The sequence below is a fragment of the Streptopelia decaocto genome (genome assembly GCF_964273445.1).
Source record: "Streptopelia decaocto genome assembly, chromosome: 23".
In the NCBI taxonomy this organism is placed as follows: Eukaryota; Metazoa; Chordata; class Aves; order Columbiformes; family Columbidae; genus Streptopelia; species Streptopelia decaocto.
The window spans coordinates 2,399,749-2,416,654 of record NC_138678.1 but is presented as its reverse complement, the minus strand read 5'-3'; the positions used below and the strand labels follow the sequence as shown (position 1 = coordinate 2,416,654).

Sequence of the window (16,906 nt, the reverse complement as noted above, 5' to 3'; positions counted from 1 at the left end):
TCCCACACCCCCAGAAAGCCCCAACAAAGACATGCCACAGCCACCCACCCACCCAGCCCTTTGGGCACTGACCCAGAGCCTCATCAGCGCTGGGCACCCCAGCTGGCTCCGACGCCCCTGGTGTCCCCATGTCCCCCGTACCTGGGCAGGTGGCCGTGTTGTTGCAGGTGCGCGTCTCGCGGAGCAGCCCGCTGCACAGCGTTCCATAGGGCGAGGAGACGCAGGAGCGTGTCCGCACCTGGGAGCCCTGTCCGCACGTCAGCGAGCACACGCTCCACTGGGACCATTCCTCTGCCGCCGGGTCCCCTGCGGGTGACACGGAGCCTGAGAGATGGTGACCGCGCCAGGGGGACGGGGAAGGTCATAGGATCACAGCATGGTTGGGGTTGGAAGGGACCTTTGGAGTCATCCAGTCCAACCCCGGAGCTGGGGAAGGGGCTGGAGCACAAGTGTGATGGGGAGATGATCTGGGGTTTAGAGGAGGTTGAGGTTGGATCTGGGGAACAATTTCTTCCCCAAAGGGCTGTGGGGCATTGGAACAGGCTGCCCAGGGCAGTGCTGGAGTCACCATCCCTGGAGGGTTGGACAGACGGACATGAGGTTCTCAGGACATGGGGCAGTGTCAGGGGTGGGGGAACAGTTGGACTCGACGATCTTGAGAGGCTTTTCCAACCAAAATGATTCTGTGATTCTGTAACGCAGAGTCACCCAGAGCAGATCACACAGGATTGCATCCAGGTGGGTTTTGAATATCCCCAGAGAAGGAGATATTTAACCACCTTCCTTAAACCACACAAAAACTATCCCAGTGAGGGCTGGGGCACAGGATCGCACCCGGCACGGGGGCAGCACCCACTGGGCAGCACAGGCAGCGCGGGCAGCCCGGCGCAGTTCCCTCTCCCCGCCCAGGCACAGCATTGACATTTACAACAACCCAGCTCTTATTAAGCTTGATGATGTCGCTGAAGCTATTGGACAGGCCAGACGCAAAGGCCATCAGTTTAAATTAAAAAGGAATATATGGAGGAGGGCTCCAAAGGGGACGATTTGTCCCGGAGACAGGCAAGACGCAGGCTGCAGAGCAGGGCTCCCGTGGAGGTGACAATGCCCTGCGTCACATGGGGACCCCAGGACCACCAGTAGGGTCACCCCAGGCTCTGCCCAGCAGCTCCCAGGGGGACGGGACCCCCGCGAGCATCCCAGCATGGAGCAGATCTGCATGCCAGGCACACAGAGCCCATCCATCTCCCGCTCGCCTCCGAGCCCTCCGACCATAAATCAAGGGGGGCTGGGGAGGGGGAAGCAGCGCACTCAAATTAGCCAGATGGATTTGCCAAATAAATACATTTGAACTAAACAGTTAATGGATTTTTTTTTTTTGCTTTACAACCCTCGGAGGAAGGTGTAAAGGAAAAAAATATATAAATGGAGCAAATTAAGTTGGTCCGTGAGCAGGAAGCAAAAGGGAGTCACTCCATCTCCATCACCCCAAGCCCCACGTCACTGGTGTCCTGTGTCTGTCCCCACACCGGGGCAGTGCCAGTACCTGTCTGGGCCATGTAGACACCTGGCTCGTCTGCCGACCGTGGCCACTGGGTTTTCACCTTCAGGTTCTCCTCAATCTCATTGCCTGGAAGAAAAAAGGGCTCTGGTGAGAGTGGACAGGGGACGGAGATGGGGACGGGCCACTGTGGGTCAAGGGACATTGCATGGGGGACACCAACACCCAGCTCCACATTGAGCACTGCGTGGCATCCTTGAGGGCTTGAGATGGCTGAGCACACTCCCAGCCCCCCAAAATGTGTCACAGCTCCCCCCAAACACATCGCCCCCTGTCAGAGGGGCTGCGGTTGGAGCGTGGCCAGGGGTGCCATGTCCCCAGGGCGGTCGGGGTGCCCGTGTCCCCGTGGTGCTGGGCAGAGGTGCTCTGCGTCCCCACTTAACAGCTTGCTGCAGTGAGGTGGCACAAATTTATAGCTCGGCTCACCAAAAATAACAAGAGATCCATCAAGAGCACTTGGCGTGAAATTAACTGGCATGCGGAGGGCTCGGTGGGACGCGCGGCTGCGGGCGCAGGGGGTGACGCCTTCCCCGGCCTCCCCCGCGCCCCCCAGGCCACCCCACATCCTGCAGCACGGTCCCTTGTCCCCAAACCCGCGTTGCAGGATGCTGGTGAGTTCCCATGGACAGTATGGCAGCAACACCTGCAGGCGATGTATGAGCCCCAGACAGGGCTGTTAGTGCCTTAAACCAGACCCAAATTGACTGACTTTTCCTTTCAATCCAGCGTAACCCCTGCCTGGCCCTGTCCCCTGCTCAGGGTCCTCGCTGTCACCTTCAGCCACCCCTGGCTCCTGTCCCAACACATCCTGCTCTGTGGCATGGGGCGTGCAGGGGGACCCAGGGGGGCTAGGGGCCGCCCTGGGGGGTCTGTCCAGCCATGGGGCCGAGCTCCCCACGGGGCCGCCTGCCTGCACGAGCAGCATGGCAGAATTATACCCGTCATGGTGAGTGCCCGGGGAAAACCATAAATCCTGAGGATATACGAGGGCGCTCTCCCCGGCGGTGTTCGACAGAGACACCAAATTCAATTTCCTTCTGAGAGCACTAAATCCCCGGCTGTCAGCACAGGGCGGCTGCAGCCATCCCGTGGATCCTCCATCCCCTGCATCCTCCATCCCCTGCATCCTCCATCCTGGTACCTGCGCCCAGTCCTGCCCCAGGCGGCCCCCACCTCCCCACACCATGGCATGGCTGCTGGGCTGCAAGGGCAGGGGGGTTCTTTTGGGGAGACCAGGATGTCCCTCAAGGCCAGTCGTGTCCCCACAAGCCAGCAGCCATGGTGTCACCTCCCCAGGGGTTGGTTTCTGAAGGGTGATGGCTTCAGGGCAGCCTAGAGCTGGAACTGCTTGGCTGTGGCACTGTGGGTTCTGTGACCCCCAAAGATCCCCCCCTATTGCATAGATGCAATGTGCCCAACGTCACCCCACAAATTTTCAACCCCATCCCCACTCCATCTGCGTGGACACAGCACCACATTTCACTGGGGCTGCACCCACCAGTTCCAACCATATCCCCCCTGTTCCCAAGGGAGAGCTGTGCCACGGAGGGGACAGCGCGGACACCCCGGGGACACGGCGGCTGGCCGTGGGGATCCCGGGGAGCGCTGGGCGGGTGCCAGCCCCCGCGTCGCTGCGCGGCTGCGGCGTTCGGCGGAGCGGAGCTGGTGAGATCAGCGCTGGGCGCCCGCCAAGGCTGGGCTCACAGGCGCCATTCAGCCCCCCGGCCCTGCCTGTCACCGTCACCCTGAAAGGCGGCTATTCTCACCCAGGGGGAGGCCAGGTGGGTGCCTGGGACCCCCCCTCGCTGCCATCAAGGGTGCTCTGTGCTCCGGCCTGCGGTGCAGCCCGGTGATGCTGGGGACCCCCGGGGGGGACGTGGCGCAGGGGCTGGCAGCGAGCGGCGCACGGGGCGGCCGAGGCAGCGGTGCCGCAATAACACAATAACATTGTACCTCCGGGTGCCTCCAGGTTTTAATTGAATGTCAAATGTAATTTGGGGAAGGAGCGGGAGTTCGTGCAGCCGCTCTGCAGGTGGCTCCATGCCCAAACTTGCCGGGTCTGCGGGGACTCCCCGCTCCAGCATCCCCTCTTTGAGCCATGCTCGGCATCACTAAACCCAACCAAACCAGCCATGGGCATCGCTAACCCCCACCAAAGCCCAGGGAACCAAAGGGATGGGGCATCCTCCAGCCCTCCTCCACCCTCCATCATCCCTGGGTGCCCCGAGCAGAGAACCAGCCAGGTCGAGCTCAGGGATGGCACCTGAACCAGGCACTGAGCTCTTAATCACCCATGAGGAGTTGCATTTAAAAGGAAAAAAAGAAGAAATAAAGTAAAATCAGCTCAAGCAGCTCCCCTTGGGATGAGGCGATTTATAACCCTGCAGCTGTAACGGACCAGGGATTTAGTCGGGGGATCTGCCCGTAATGACATTTAGCTCCAGAAATAAATGCTAAAGCCCAATGAAATTATATATATACCCACAGCCCATCACCACCACCTAATCTGCTGGATAAAGACCCTAAACAGCTAAGTTGGGGATTGTTCCTCCCCACGCATCTCCCAGGGCTGGCGCAGGGTGAACATCTGGCCAGATGTGCACCCAAAAGCCCTGCATCCCCTCGCTGGCTCAGCAGAGATGCCCTGCGGGTGACGGGAACGCTCGGGCAGCCTGACCCCCGTGCCCAAGGTATGGGTGAACGTGGCTGCTTTATCTTCACTTGAGGCTCCTGCAATCCCGTAACGAGCAAATGGCTTCATTCCGCCTGGTTAATAGCCCGGCCGCGCCATGCCACCATGCCGTGACATCCTCCCTGGAATAACAAGCGCCCGAGCTGCAGCAGTCAAGGGTAATTTGCTACGGGAAAGGGTCATTTTACCTGCAAATTGTTTTCCACGTCTCCAGCAATGCAGAGTGACAGGGCTCCCGCTCTGGGCTCGCAGTGGGGCGAGCAGCAGCCCCGGGGCCACGCAGGCTGTGCCAGAGCAGCCGCGGCAAACAGCCGGGGCCGGCGGGGAGCCGCGCTGACCGGCCAGGGCAGAGCGAGCTGCAGCTCCGCTGAGCTTGGCCATTGCTCAGGCGAGGTGCACCGGGAGCTGCGAGCGTGCTCAGGATTTGCACTTTGCATGGCGTCCCTGCGCTGGGCACAGCACCCAGTTTGGACACTCCTCTTGCAGGAAGCATGTACAGGTAGGATTTATCCATAGCATGGCTTCCCTGCTCCATGCACAGCACCCAATATGCATGGAGCAGGTACAGGTAGGATTTACCCAATGCATGGCTTCCCAGCTCCATGCACAACACCCAGTTTGCATGGAGCATGTACAGGGAGGATTTATCCATAGCATGGCTTCCCTGCTCCATGCACAGCATCCAATATGCATGGAGCAGGTACAGGGAGGATTTATCCACAGCATGGCTTCCCCGCTCCATGCACAGCATCCAATATGCATGGAGCAGGTACAGGGAGGATTTATCTATTGCATGGCTTCTCTGCTGCGTGCACAGCACCCAGTTTGCACGCTCCTGCCCTGGGGACTGTGCACAGGCACGTTTGCCCTTTGCATGACTTCCTTGCTCTATGCACAGTGCCCAATTTGCACTCTCCTGCCCCATGGAGCATGCATGGGTAGGGTTTATTCATTGCACAGCTTCCTTGCTCTGTGCAGTGCCCAATTTGCACCCTCCAGCCCTGGGGTGTGTGCACAAACAGGATTTATCCATTGCGCAGCCTCCATGCTCCATGTGCAGCACCCGATTTGCACCCTACTTCCCTAGGGTGCACGCACAGGCAGGATTCACCCATCGCACACCCTCCCTGCTCCATGCTCTGGGAAACACCCATGGAGCAAGAGGCTCGTCCCCAGGGCTCCCCCTGCACCCCACTCACCGTGCGGGACCTCGGGCAGGTCGATATCGTTGGCATTCGCAGAATGCAGGTCCGGGGGGCAGCAGTCGCTGGCAGCAGGCGGTGGGGCGGGCGTGCGGGCGCTGTGCCGGGTGCCGTTGCGCCGCGGTGCCGGGGGGGTCCCCGCCTGGCAGCTGCAGCCGGCGTGGGTGAAGCCGCAGCGGCGGGTGCCGGGCGCCTGCAGACACTCCTCCAGCCAGCGGCAGAGCACGCTGCAGGTGAACTGGCTGGAGTTGTTGTTGTTGATGAGCAGCACCTCCACGAAACGGAATTCCAGGGCTTGCGGGGCCAGGAGGCGGGGGGCCGCCTCGGGCTCGGCCGCCAGGCACAGCTGCACAAAGTTCTTGTCGAAATGGAGGAAGGTGAAGGGCCCCGCGCCTTCGCACAGCTCCAGCTCGGCTTCCTCCTCCTCCTCCTCGGGGCGCTGGTGGGCAGGCGGGGGGCTGGTGGCCTCGCCGCGGGGGTCGCAGGTGTAGTTGGCCAGGTAATGGTCGAGCGGCAGCACCATGGGCGAGAAGTGGGTGCAGACCTGCTCCTCCCGGTTGAAGCGGAGGTAGAGCGAGTACTTGGTGGGGTCGGGGTTCTCCAGGGTCCAGGAGCAGCCGGAGGAGATGGTGGGGAAAAGGTCCTTGAGGGAGAAGGAGCCGTAGAGGACGCCGGAGGCCAGAGCAGAGCAGGCGCTGGGAGCCGGGTCGAAGCCCCACGTGAACCACAGGACAGACGATATCACAGCCAGTAAGAGGGGACCAGCAGCGGTCATCCTATGGCATTTGCCCTGCGGGAGAGACAGACGGACAGACAGACAGACAGATGCTTACTGGGAGGCACAGAGCTGGTATGGGGTGAGGGGGCCAGTGCTCTGCAGCATCCCAGCTGGTCCACGGCCACTGCCACCACCTTGCAGGCAGGGGAGAGCCATCAGTGACCCCTGCACTGTCCCCCAGGCTGTGCCAAGGCAGCCCCCAGGCCTGGGACCACGCAGCACGGACCGGGGATTCACCCCAAAACCCCCACAGCAGAGACCCGGCTCCCCCCATAGCCAATGGACCTCAACACAGAGACCCCCCTGCCCTCAGAGCCAGCCAAGCACAGCCTGGGCAAGGAGCCACCGAACAGCTTCTGTCCAGACTGGGCTATAAAAATCCTTGTAGCTATTGCTGGTGCCCCCGAGCACCGTGGGGACAGGCTGGCAGCTCAGCAGAGGAGCCCGTGGTGATGTGCTGGGGGTACAGGGGCACCCCAACAGTGTGGTGTGTCCCCCGACCTGCCATGAGAGCCTGGCACAGGGCGAGCAAGCGTTAAAGTACATATTTCTTGGACGTCACGCCGGGTACGCAGCAGCATCGCCGTGGATAGCTTTTTAATAACTCATTAATAAAATAATGCACGCGGTGGCCTTATTAAGCGGGACCGGAGCACGGCTGTACAGTGGCAAAGGCCACCACGCGTGTGGCGGCACCGCTCTGCCGGGGACCCTGCGCCCGGGGCAGCCCTGGGGACGGCGGGGGACGCTCAGAGGTGCCCGCAGGGGATGGATGCCATCCAGAGACTGATTTCCAAAAATCACCAAGGTCCCTGCTCCCCTCCATTCCAGTCATGTATGGGGATGCCGAATGCTCAGTGCAACACCAGGATGCTCCTCTCCATCCCCAAATAACATCTCCAGCTCCCAAATCAGGCAGTGGTACCGGGGTATCCCCCTGCTCATCGAGGAGGGAGCCTGAGCCTCGGCCAAGCCTGCGCTGAAGCCACGACGGGCACATTAGGGAGCTAAAAATAACCCAGCTCTCATGCAACAGGCTGGCGCTGGCTCCTGCCGCCCCGGCAGCGCGGGGAGAACGGGGCTGGAGCAGCCAGCTTGGGGCTGGATCCAGGGAGGACACCCCGATGTAAGCAGGGAGATGTGGGGCAAAAGAAAACCCCGCTTGGCTGGGGCCACTTCCACCCTCAGGAGATCCCAGGGGATTCGGCAGGAGACCCCCTCACGCACGGCAGCAGCGGCGGGGAGCCGAGGGGCAGCCGGAGCAGGCGGCCCCCACTGGTGCTCCTCAAGCACTCAGCAAAGAATCACATCCCTCCACTGCTCCAGGAGAGCCGGGGATGGGGGGAGGAGGAGGAGGAGGAGGAAGAGGAGGTCAGGCAGGGACATGCTGCTGCTCTGCAGCGAGCTCCCGGGGCTCCCGCAGCCTGGCAGGGACACAAGATGGTGCTTGCTTCCCTCGCCTGAGAGCAGCGAGGAGGGATGCTCGGGCACCGCCAGCCGCTCGTCATCTCCTGCCCGGCTCCTGCCGGTGCCCAGCCTGCCCGCGCCACGGCCACCGGGGCAAACCGGCCGCTGGAAGGCTCAGTGGGGACGGGCACAGCCACTGCCAATGCTTGCCCAGGCTCCACACGTTTATAACACAGTGCCATGAAAGACCCATGTGCTCCAGACCACGGGGAGCTTCCCTCCACCCCGAAAACCTGCTGGGGCTGCGGCTGCAGCTGCCCGAGAGCCCAGCACCGCGCCACGGCTGCTCCCGAAGGCCAGGGCTCGTTAAGAGCAGATCAAATCTGATACAGCTCGTTCAGCACCAGCCCCACTCCCCGCAGCGCTTGCTGCTGCTGCTGCAGTGAAAATATTTCACTGAGCTGCATGCTGGGCCTGAGAAGATATTTAACATCTGGGGCACCGAGTCACCCGGATCAAGGAGGGGCCACCATCACCCCCTACCTGGCACCACAGCAAGGATGTGGCACCCTGCAGCATTGCCGTCGGTGTGCACCGGTGAGCCCAGCCTCGCCAGGGTGCCCGGACACGGCCCCGCTGCCCGTCGCCCCTCCAAAATGGTCCATGCGGGAGAAACCACCCGGCAGCTGCATCCCGGCACCGCCTGCCGATGGAGGGATGCCGGCTGCCCCTAGGGACCCACCGTACCCAACCACCTCGCTGGAGCGGCTGCTGCTCCCCGGGGACGGCACCCGGTGCACGGTTGGCACAGGCTGGCACGCTCGCGCACCTCGGCCACCCTCCAGCCTTTGTTCCCCGCTCGGGCGCAATGAAGGGGGTGGGTTTTTAATTAAAGCTTTTAAAGAGCCATCACAGAGCTGGGAAGTGACTGAGCGGAAGCGACATCCCAGGCTCCCCATCTGCAGCCCGTCTCCATCGCTGCCATCGCATCCCACTGGGTGCTGGTAACCGGCAGGACGCAACCGGGGCTCGGCATCCCATCGCTGGCGGCCGCGGCACAGCAGGAGGAGGCACCGCTCCATGCCAGCCCCGCTCACACCGCACAAACAGGTTGTTTCCCTGAAGATGCTTCGCGTGAATGGAGATTTTGGCGCGGATCTGGTCCAGCTCCATCCTCCCAGCACAACGGGGGGCGGTTCCTGACCATCGCGCTTTTGCTCTGCCGCGGCTGCCCCTCTCCAGCCAGGCAAAGCCAGAAACAACAAACCAGCCCCAAAAGTGATAAACGGGCAACACTAAACCCCGCTGGCATTAATAATCTGAGAAACGATTAATAGCAAAGTAAAGGAGATTTGGGTTTTAAGAGACACGGTTTTTAACCCGACACTGTTCTTTTAATAGGCTGTAGAAAATATACGATGCATGAGAATTCCTAAGGCGAGGATGGCTCGGGACAAGGGCACGGGGTAAGGAAAGGCCGGGCAGTCCTGGCTGTTGAAGCACAGCAGGAACGGCCTTGTTCCCTGCAACGGCATCTGGGGAGGAGCAGGCTGGCGGTGGCACAGCACGGCACGGCCACGGCACAGCTCCCATCCCACGGGGCCACATCCCTGCCTGCCCAGCGGCGATGCCGACGAACAAAGCGCCGTAACGAGCTCTTCCTGCCGGGAGAGTCCAGAACCCTCCAATTTCCAGGGTCTTCACTAGCACTTCAAAGGCATCCGGGAACTTCAAAGCCGCCTCCGCCACCTCCGTGCTCAGCCCTCGCCGCCCTGCGCCCGTCCTCCCCGTGCCAGGGACCCCCAGCACGGAGCCCAGCACCCACACAGCCTCCCTGCCAGCTGATTAACGCTGTGAGCATCACCGCTGAGATCACAGCTCCCGAAAACACGGCTTCCTGCAAAGGCGTGTGCGTGCACATGTGTGTGCACATGCGTGGGCTCCTGTGTACGCATGGACACTCGCTGGAAAGACGGGTATCAGTGCAGCTTCACCCACCGCACCACAACCCCCCCGGCTCCCGGGACCACGTTCTCCCCCTTCATCGCTCCCACATCTCCCCCTCTCCCTCTGGTGTCCCCGGCGCGCTGCCACCACCTTTCCCGAAGCTGGCAGGCTGGCAGCAGCGCCGAGCGGTAATTAATGGTGCCGCTTTGCCAATCAGCGGCTGAGCCGCGCTCGCACTGGCAAGCACAGGCCTTTTTATTTATTTTACTTAACTGCTGTTGGTAAAACTCCACTCCAAAAGCACGGCCGAGAGACAGCGCAGTGAAATCTCCACCGGGATTAGGGATTACGCTCTGCCAGGGAACAGCGTGTGCTGCCTCCCCCCTCCACGGCCACGGGGGTCCCTGGAGGCGAGCCCCCCCGCAGCAGGGCACCCGCAGGGGCTGCAGCAGCCGCGGCTGCTCCTGCCGCTCTCCCACGGCCTCTTCCGAGTCGTTTCCACGTCACTGGGATGCGGCTCCCTCTTCTCCATCAGCTCCCTCCTGCCATGGCACCGCACAACAAAGGGACGGGGGGCTAAGAGCCCCAGGAGAGCTCCAAAGGGGGGTCCGAGTTGCAGGGGTGGCAGCAGGGAGGTGGCAGCCTGGATGTGTGTTCATGCTGGAGAGGGATTTTTTTGTTTTGTAACTCATTGTCTCAGCCAGACCCAGATCCACCGGGAACTTCCAAGGTGCCTCAAGGAGAAGAAGGGACCTGGCTCCATCCCACTCTTGGAGGACATCAAGAATGAACAGACAGAACGAAAGCAGGGGGGGGACACAATGGCCCTCGCGAGCACCGAGGAGCTACGGAGCCTCTGACGTTTGGCAACTGAGCTGGGTGGCCCAGAGCCAGCCCAGAGGACAGCATCGTGGTCAGAGATGAGTTTGCAGGGCCCCGCTCCAAACTCCCGTGGAAAAGCATCGAGGTGTCACAGCAGCCCAGCCCCGAGGGCTGCGTGGGCGCTGGACCAGGGCTGGCGGCTCGTCCCGCGGTCCATCCGAGCATCATCCTCCTCCGGGCAGGGCAGCACGGGCAGCCCTTCTTGCAGAACAGGACCTCAGCAGTGATGGGAATAGCCCAGGTGAAGGAAAACCCATCGATTCTCGCTTCTCTGGGCAGGTGGCTGGTGCCCACAAGCCCCCAGGGAGGACAGAGCCAGCTGCAGCTCTCCGAGCAGAGCCCGGCACCCCCAGCACGGCGGCAGAAGAGCTGCGCTGCCAGAGATCCTTAGAGGTGTTGAGAAGAGCCGGAGGCAGCCAGGAAGGCGGCAGCGTGTCCCAGGCGCTGGAGCACCTCTGCCGCGCAGCTGCCGGTCGCAGAGCAAGCCGCCCACGGTGCCAGCTCCGTATCCATTTTGTCTCCAGCACAGACCAAATTTGTAGGATCCCGGCTTCTTGCAAACTCCTTGGATCAAAGCAGGGTCTGGTGACAAGGCTTGACGAGCAGGCCTTGAGGAGGAACTGCTGCCAGGCTCCGGCACAGAGGGGCTAGCACTGCCCCACGGCCAACTCCAGCATCTGCCGCCGTCTGTGCCGCTGGTAACGAACCCCGCTGGGAAACGGGGCGCTGAGCCTCGCCGGTGAGGGTGACCAGAGGGCAGCCAGGCGATGGTGACAGTGACGACAGCCGCACCGCCCCGCTCCTCCCCACGGGTGCCTGGTGCAAGCTCCATAAGCCAGCTCCCTCCCCACAAACCCTCCTCGGCTCAGAAACCAAGAGGGGAGAGATTTGTCCAAAATAATCGCCCTGCCGGGAGCTCTCCCAGCCACACAGCCAAGTGCCAGCCCGGTGCCACCAGCTCCACAGGCACCTCAGCCACCGGCAGCACCCTGTCACAAACCCCCACCAGATTCTCTGCCACAACGCAGCCCGGCCACCCCGGGGCCACCTCCCCACGTCACTGGCAGCCCTGGCTGCCAGGCGCCATCCAGCACAGGCAGTGGTGACATGACCTAGAAAACCAAAGGGTTTCTCACACACTGCGCTGCCGTGAGCCCCCGGCACCGACCATGCAGACACGGTCCACACGCACCCTTCCACACCGGCCAGGGCTGCAGAAAATCCCCCCCTTGTGCTTCAACAAGTGCCCTGCGTGGGCACACGCGTGTGCACATGTGACACCACTCCTGCCATGAACCCCAGGTCCTGCAGGTCCCCTGGGAAGGGAAGCAGCTCCCCCACTCCCCCCCATATCTGGCTGCCACCTGCACGCTGCACGTGTCCGCGCTGGCACACACTGGGCGCCCACGTGTGCCCTCACCGCACGCCCACGGTCCCCAGGTGCCGCTCGCCCCAGCCATGGCAGGGGGGCTCCCCGCAGTCCCTCCATGCTGGCACCAAACAAAGCCCCTTGTAGGGGAGGGCTGCAAAACCGCCCGCCTGCTGCCAGGGCTCTGCCAACACGCCAGCCCACGCGCCCCGGTGTGTGCCGACTCCCCGGGGCGCTTGCCATGGGTGACAGTGTGGGGTGACCAGCCCACCGAGCATCCACACCTGCCAGGCTGGCAGCACGTGTGCCCATGCCGGGGCAATGCCAGCAGGCAGCCGGGCACCCGTGGCCTTGCTGTGTGACACACCGCGGCACCACAATGCCACATGTGTGCCCGGCAACATGCATGTGCTCACCGACACGCGTGCAGCCCTTCCACGGTGGGGCTGCCGGAGCCTTGGCACCGTTTGTGGTGGGGGAACCGGCACACCCGGGGGGAACGGCGCCCCGAGTGGGGAACCGGCAGCCCCGGAGGAGGACCGGCAGCCCCGGGCACGCTGCCGCTCGCAGGCAGCCCCGGTGCCGAGCCCGCCCGGTGCCGCCGCAACCCCCGCGCAACTTCCATGCGGGGCCGGGGCCGCCGCTGCCCGCACCGGGCACGGGGCACCGCCGGTACCGCGGCGCGCCTGCAACTCCCCGGCCCTACCGCTCGCCGCCGGGGCCGGAAAGTTGGCCGGTGGTGGCGAGGGGGGGCGGCACGGCGGAACCGGGGCTTTGCCCAACCGGCAGCTCCGGCCGCCGCATCCCGCATCCCCGGCGAGCTGCCGCCCCCGCTGCGCCGCGGAGTGAGGGGGGGGTGGGGGGGAAACGGAGCGCCCCGCAGCCCGGGGCTCGGTGCACCGGGAAGGAAGGGGGTCAGTGCAGCGGGGAGGGGGGTGCCGGTGCACCGGGAGGGGGGTCCCCGCCGCCGCCCTTACCTGCGCTCCGTCAGCAGCGCGTGTAGCCCCGGCGCGGCGCGGCGTGCAGCGGGCTGGCCATCCCCGAGCGGCGGCAGCGGCGGCGGCAGCCGGTGCCCGGGCGCGCCCGGGGGAGCGCGGCGGCGGAGGCGCGCGGGGCCGGCAGCGGGCGCGCGGCGCGCCGGGCCCCGGTAGCGGCGGCAGCAGCAGCGGGGGCGGGCGGGGGCGGCGGCGCGCGCCGCTCGGGCACTTGCTGCATGCGCCGGGCGCGGGGCGGTGTGACAGCACCGGGCATGGCGGGAGCCTGCGCGGCGGCGGGGCCGCCTTCGGGAGCCCGGGGGGGGGGCGAGCGGGGGGGGCCGGGGGGAGGTGGGTGCGTGGGAAGGTGACCCCGGGGCGCTGCAGCGCGGGGGGGGAGCGAGCATTCGAGGGGGGGGATGCACACGCGTGTTGTGCTCCGGGAGAGATGCACAGGCACACGCATGTTGTGCTCCGAGTGGGGGGGGATGCACACGCGTGTTGTGCTCCGGGGGGGCTGCACGCGTGTGGATGGCATGTGCCCGCGCACGCGTGAGTTGGTTCGTGCACGCACAAGCGTGGGCTGTGGCCGCGTGTGCACGGCTGGGCTGTCGGTGCGTGCACACGAGCGGGCTGTTCGTGCGCGCTGGTGCGTGGGCAGCGCACGCGTGCACACCAGTGGGTGCTGGGGTGTGCACAAGCATGTGCGTGGCACACCCCTGTGCAGGATGCACGCTGTCCCTGCCAGCAGCTGTGTTGCACACACGTGCAGGCCTCAGCATGGCGTGTTTCACAGGGGTGCAGGGGGGTATGGGCTGCAGGGAGACCTGGAGCACAAGCACCAGGTGAGAAACAGGGTTGGCACACCCCTCATTTGCACAAACGCGGCACAAGTGTGTGTGACACAGAGGGTGCCAGACTCCCAGCGCCACAGTGGGGCTTGGTGGGGACTGCAGAGCTGCAGTTTCACATGCGAAGGCCCCGCACAGGCGGGATAAACCTGAGCGTCTTGGTGGTCCATGGGCAGCTGAGAGCAGCTGGCACAGAGGCTCCACTGCAGCCCGGACCTTTGTGCTGTTCAGCTCCCTCCCTCCCTGGTGTTCCCTTTTCCCAGTTGTCCCCTGCAGCCTGTTGGTGCCCGACCCCTCGACCCCAGACAGACTCATCCCCTCTGGGTCAAGGCTGAAGGAAAGCACACCAGCTTTGCAGGCTGTTCTGTGTCCCAGGGAGAAAAGCATCATTAGCTCAGACATAACTGGAGGATATTCCAGAACCCGTCTCTGTAAATACAGATCATTGCAGCGGCTGCAGCTCAGCAGAAGGGCGATCCCAAAGCCACGGCTCTCTGGGTCACACACTCTCTGCTTCCCACGAGGTATTTGCTCCCACATCTGAATAGATCTGCACGCTTGACATACTTCCAAATACCCAAACGCACTGCGTGTCACCAGCTACCACTGCCCTGCAAGCAATGCAGGGTGGGATGCAGGATGCGACACAGGATGGGGTGCAGGATGGGATGCAAGATGTGATGCCTATGTGTTGCCCACAGGCTCAGCCCTGACCCCGGTGCTGGCTGCGGCACAGCCTGGTTGGCGTTGCTCTGTGCTGCAAGAGCACCAGGGCCACCAGGCCTGGCCACAGCCTGTGGTCATGCAGGTCACCCTGTGCCTGCTGCTGCCCTTCCAGCCATTTCCAGCCCCTGTGTCGCTCCCCTGCCCAAGGCTCCATCGCCAAAAGGCTCCAGTGCCCCCAGTGGGGCCCTGCCTGCGGCAAGGAGGGGCTGGAGGGCTCCGGCACTGCAGGGGGGCTGAGCTGCAGGAGCCGGCAGCACCCACTGTTACCAGGACAACTGGGTGCTTTCTGTAGCTGCTTGTTGCTGCTGCATCCCAGCAAACCTCCCCCAGTCACAGCGTCAGCTCCGCCGTCGGCCGTGCCCCCAGCCCAAAGCAAAGCAAGAGGGGTGCTCTGCCCTCCGCAGCCCCCCTGGGCCAGGAAAACAAAATGAAGTACCTCCCTGGCTGATGCCCCAGCCCTCAGCACCCCCCTCAACCCCTGGGACACGGGGAAAACCCCAGTCGGGGCTCTCAGCCTCATCAGTACCCACAGATTGGGGGGGGCTGGGTGTCAGCACAGGCAGAGCAGCTCGCAGGCCATAATTAGAGCAGCGCCCGCGCGTGCGGAGGTTGTAACACCAGGGCTTTGCTTGCTGGATGGGAATTAGACCTGTCCATTAAGGCAATTATAACCCGCCAGGTTGACACAAGGTCCCTGGTGCCGCCACAATCATTACGCCGGCGCTGCCGCCGCGGCTCACGGCATCCACCGTGCCAGACAGGGACCAGGCGAGCCCTCCCCACGGCCGGAGCTCCCGAGGCATCCAGCACTATTGTGTTTCCAACACGGGGCTCTTATTTCCCCTTCATTTGGCACAGAGATCAGGGACAGGGGAGGATCAGTGAGGTGGCAGCTACTCCGAGCCCAGCACTGGATGAGGATTCAGGGATGAGACAGAATCCAGCTCTCGGCTGGGGGGATGCGGGGATGCTGTAAACCAGCCCCTGATGGGCCCGATCCCCAGGGCCCGTCTTCCCCGAGCAGGGCACGGAGCAGCAGCTTTTCACAAAGGCTCAGCGGGAGCATCTCGGCTCGAACCGCGGGGTGAGACGGGAGCAGAAGGCAGCCCCCGAGAAGCCGGTAAGCGCAGCCGCCTGTCTGAATCGCTTCCCATAAACTTCACTGCGAATTGCTCCGGTGGAAAAACAAAAGCAACAATAAACAGGGAAGTTTGGTTTGTGAGACAATCCGCTCTAATGGGAAGAGGCAGTAAGCGCCGGCGGAGGAGCCTTTGCCTGTCGCTTGGTGCCCATCGGCGGGACAGAGGGACCGGCGCCGCACCGGCTGCCCGCGGCCGCTGCTCACCTCCCAGGAACCTTCACGTGAAGTTTTCTGCTGGTGGTGGCAGGGGGGAGAAAATCCAAGGAAAAGGAGCAAGGGAAGCTTGTGTGATGAGAAGAGGAGGGGTATGAATAAGCTTTGAAATAACTGTCATTTTGGGGGTTGTTATGGACTGAGGAGCACTGCCACCATGGCACAGCCAACAGCCAGTCCCAAGGCTCCCAGACCTATGGATGTGGCTGTTGTGCCCGGGAAGATGCGTTTCACCTCAGCATATTCATTTTGATTCTTCCAGGCACTTTGTGTGCTGAAGGATGGACCCGGGCTGATCGTGTGTCCATCTGTGCCAAAGCAGGGATGATGCCTTGGCACAAGGCAGGGCAGTTTGAAGGACTCGACCCCAAGCCCTGCCCGCAGCCCCCGGCCACCAGCACCATTTCACTGCCTGAAGCAGCAGCCGGGTCGCTCCTGCACACCCGCAACCGCTCACGAGCAAGAAACCTTACATCAATATTCATCTCGATTAATAAACATGAGGGCTGCAGAACGCCCGGCTGCAGCCGGCAGCGGGGATGTTATCTTGGCTGCTCAGGCTTGCAGGAGCGCGGTGTCCAATGCCGACACCTGATGTGTTCTCGCGGCAAGAAAACCCAGAAGACTACAGCCACGGGTAGTCAGCCCCTACAATGGTGGCACTGGGGCCACCGTGTCGGTGCTCCCCATCCCTGGAGCGCATAGGGAGATGGATCTGGATATTTTCAGGTCCCACCATGGGGAAAATCAAAGCACGGGCCAAAGGACAGGCCCAGGGCTGACGGGGGAAGCGGTGGCAGAGGCAGCAGCTCGGTCCCAGCCCCGTGGGAGCTGTGACAAGGTGACGCCGGAGCCGGCAGGGCCAGGTGACCGGTGGCTCCTCCAGGACCCTGCCTTTGTCATTGTGCCAGCAACCCGGGGCATAAACAAGTGCCTGACATTTCCACACTGCCACCAGGCCCCTTGGATAAAAGCAGAACATAATTAGCAAATTAATCAGGAGACAATAGCCAGGGATCTAACGCTGCTGAGCTGTCACTGCCTCCACATGGAGCTGACCCAGGGCTTGTTCAGGGCCAGGCGAGCCGGGGGTGGCCGTGCTCAGGAAAGGGACATTCACGGTCCCCGTGTCCCCATCGGGCTGGTGGCCCCTGCCACGTCCC

General features: G+C 63.1%; 1 protein-coding gene across 2 annotated transcripts in view; it reads right to left on the bottom strand.

Moving 5' to 3' along the window:
* ADGRB2 (adhesion G protein-coupled receptor B2) overlaps nucleotides 1-16,906 on the bottom strand; it is a 94,786-nt gene that overhangs the window by 14,650 nt on the left and 63,230 nt on the right. For both annotated transcript variants that reach the window (XM_082071385.1, XM_082071386.1), the window contains exons 2-4: nucleotides 5,453-6,245; nucleotides 1,547-1,630; nucleotides 142-306 (exon numbers count right to left, since the gene is read on the bottom strand). In XM_082071385.1, coding sequence (XP_081927511.1) covers nucleotides 142-306; nucleotides 1,547-1,630; nucleotides 5,453-6,230 — 1,027 coding nt within the window. In that variant the 5' untranslated portion in view covers nucleotides 6,231-6,245. The remainder of the gene's footprint in view (nucleotides 1-141; nucleotides 307-1,546; nucleotides 1,631-5,452; nucleotides 6,246-16,906) is intronic.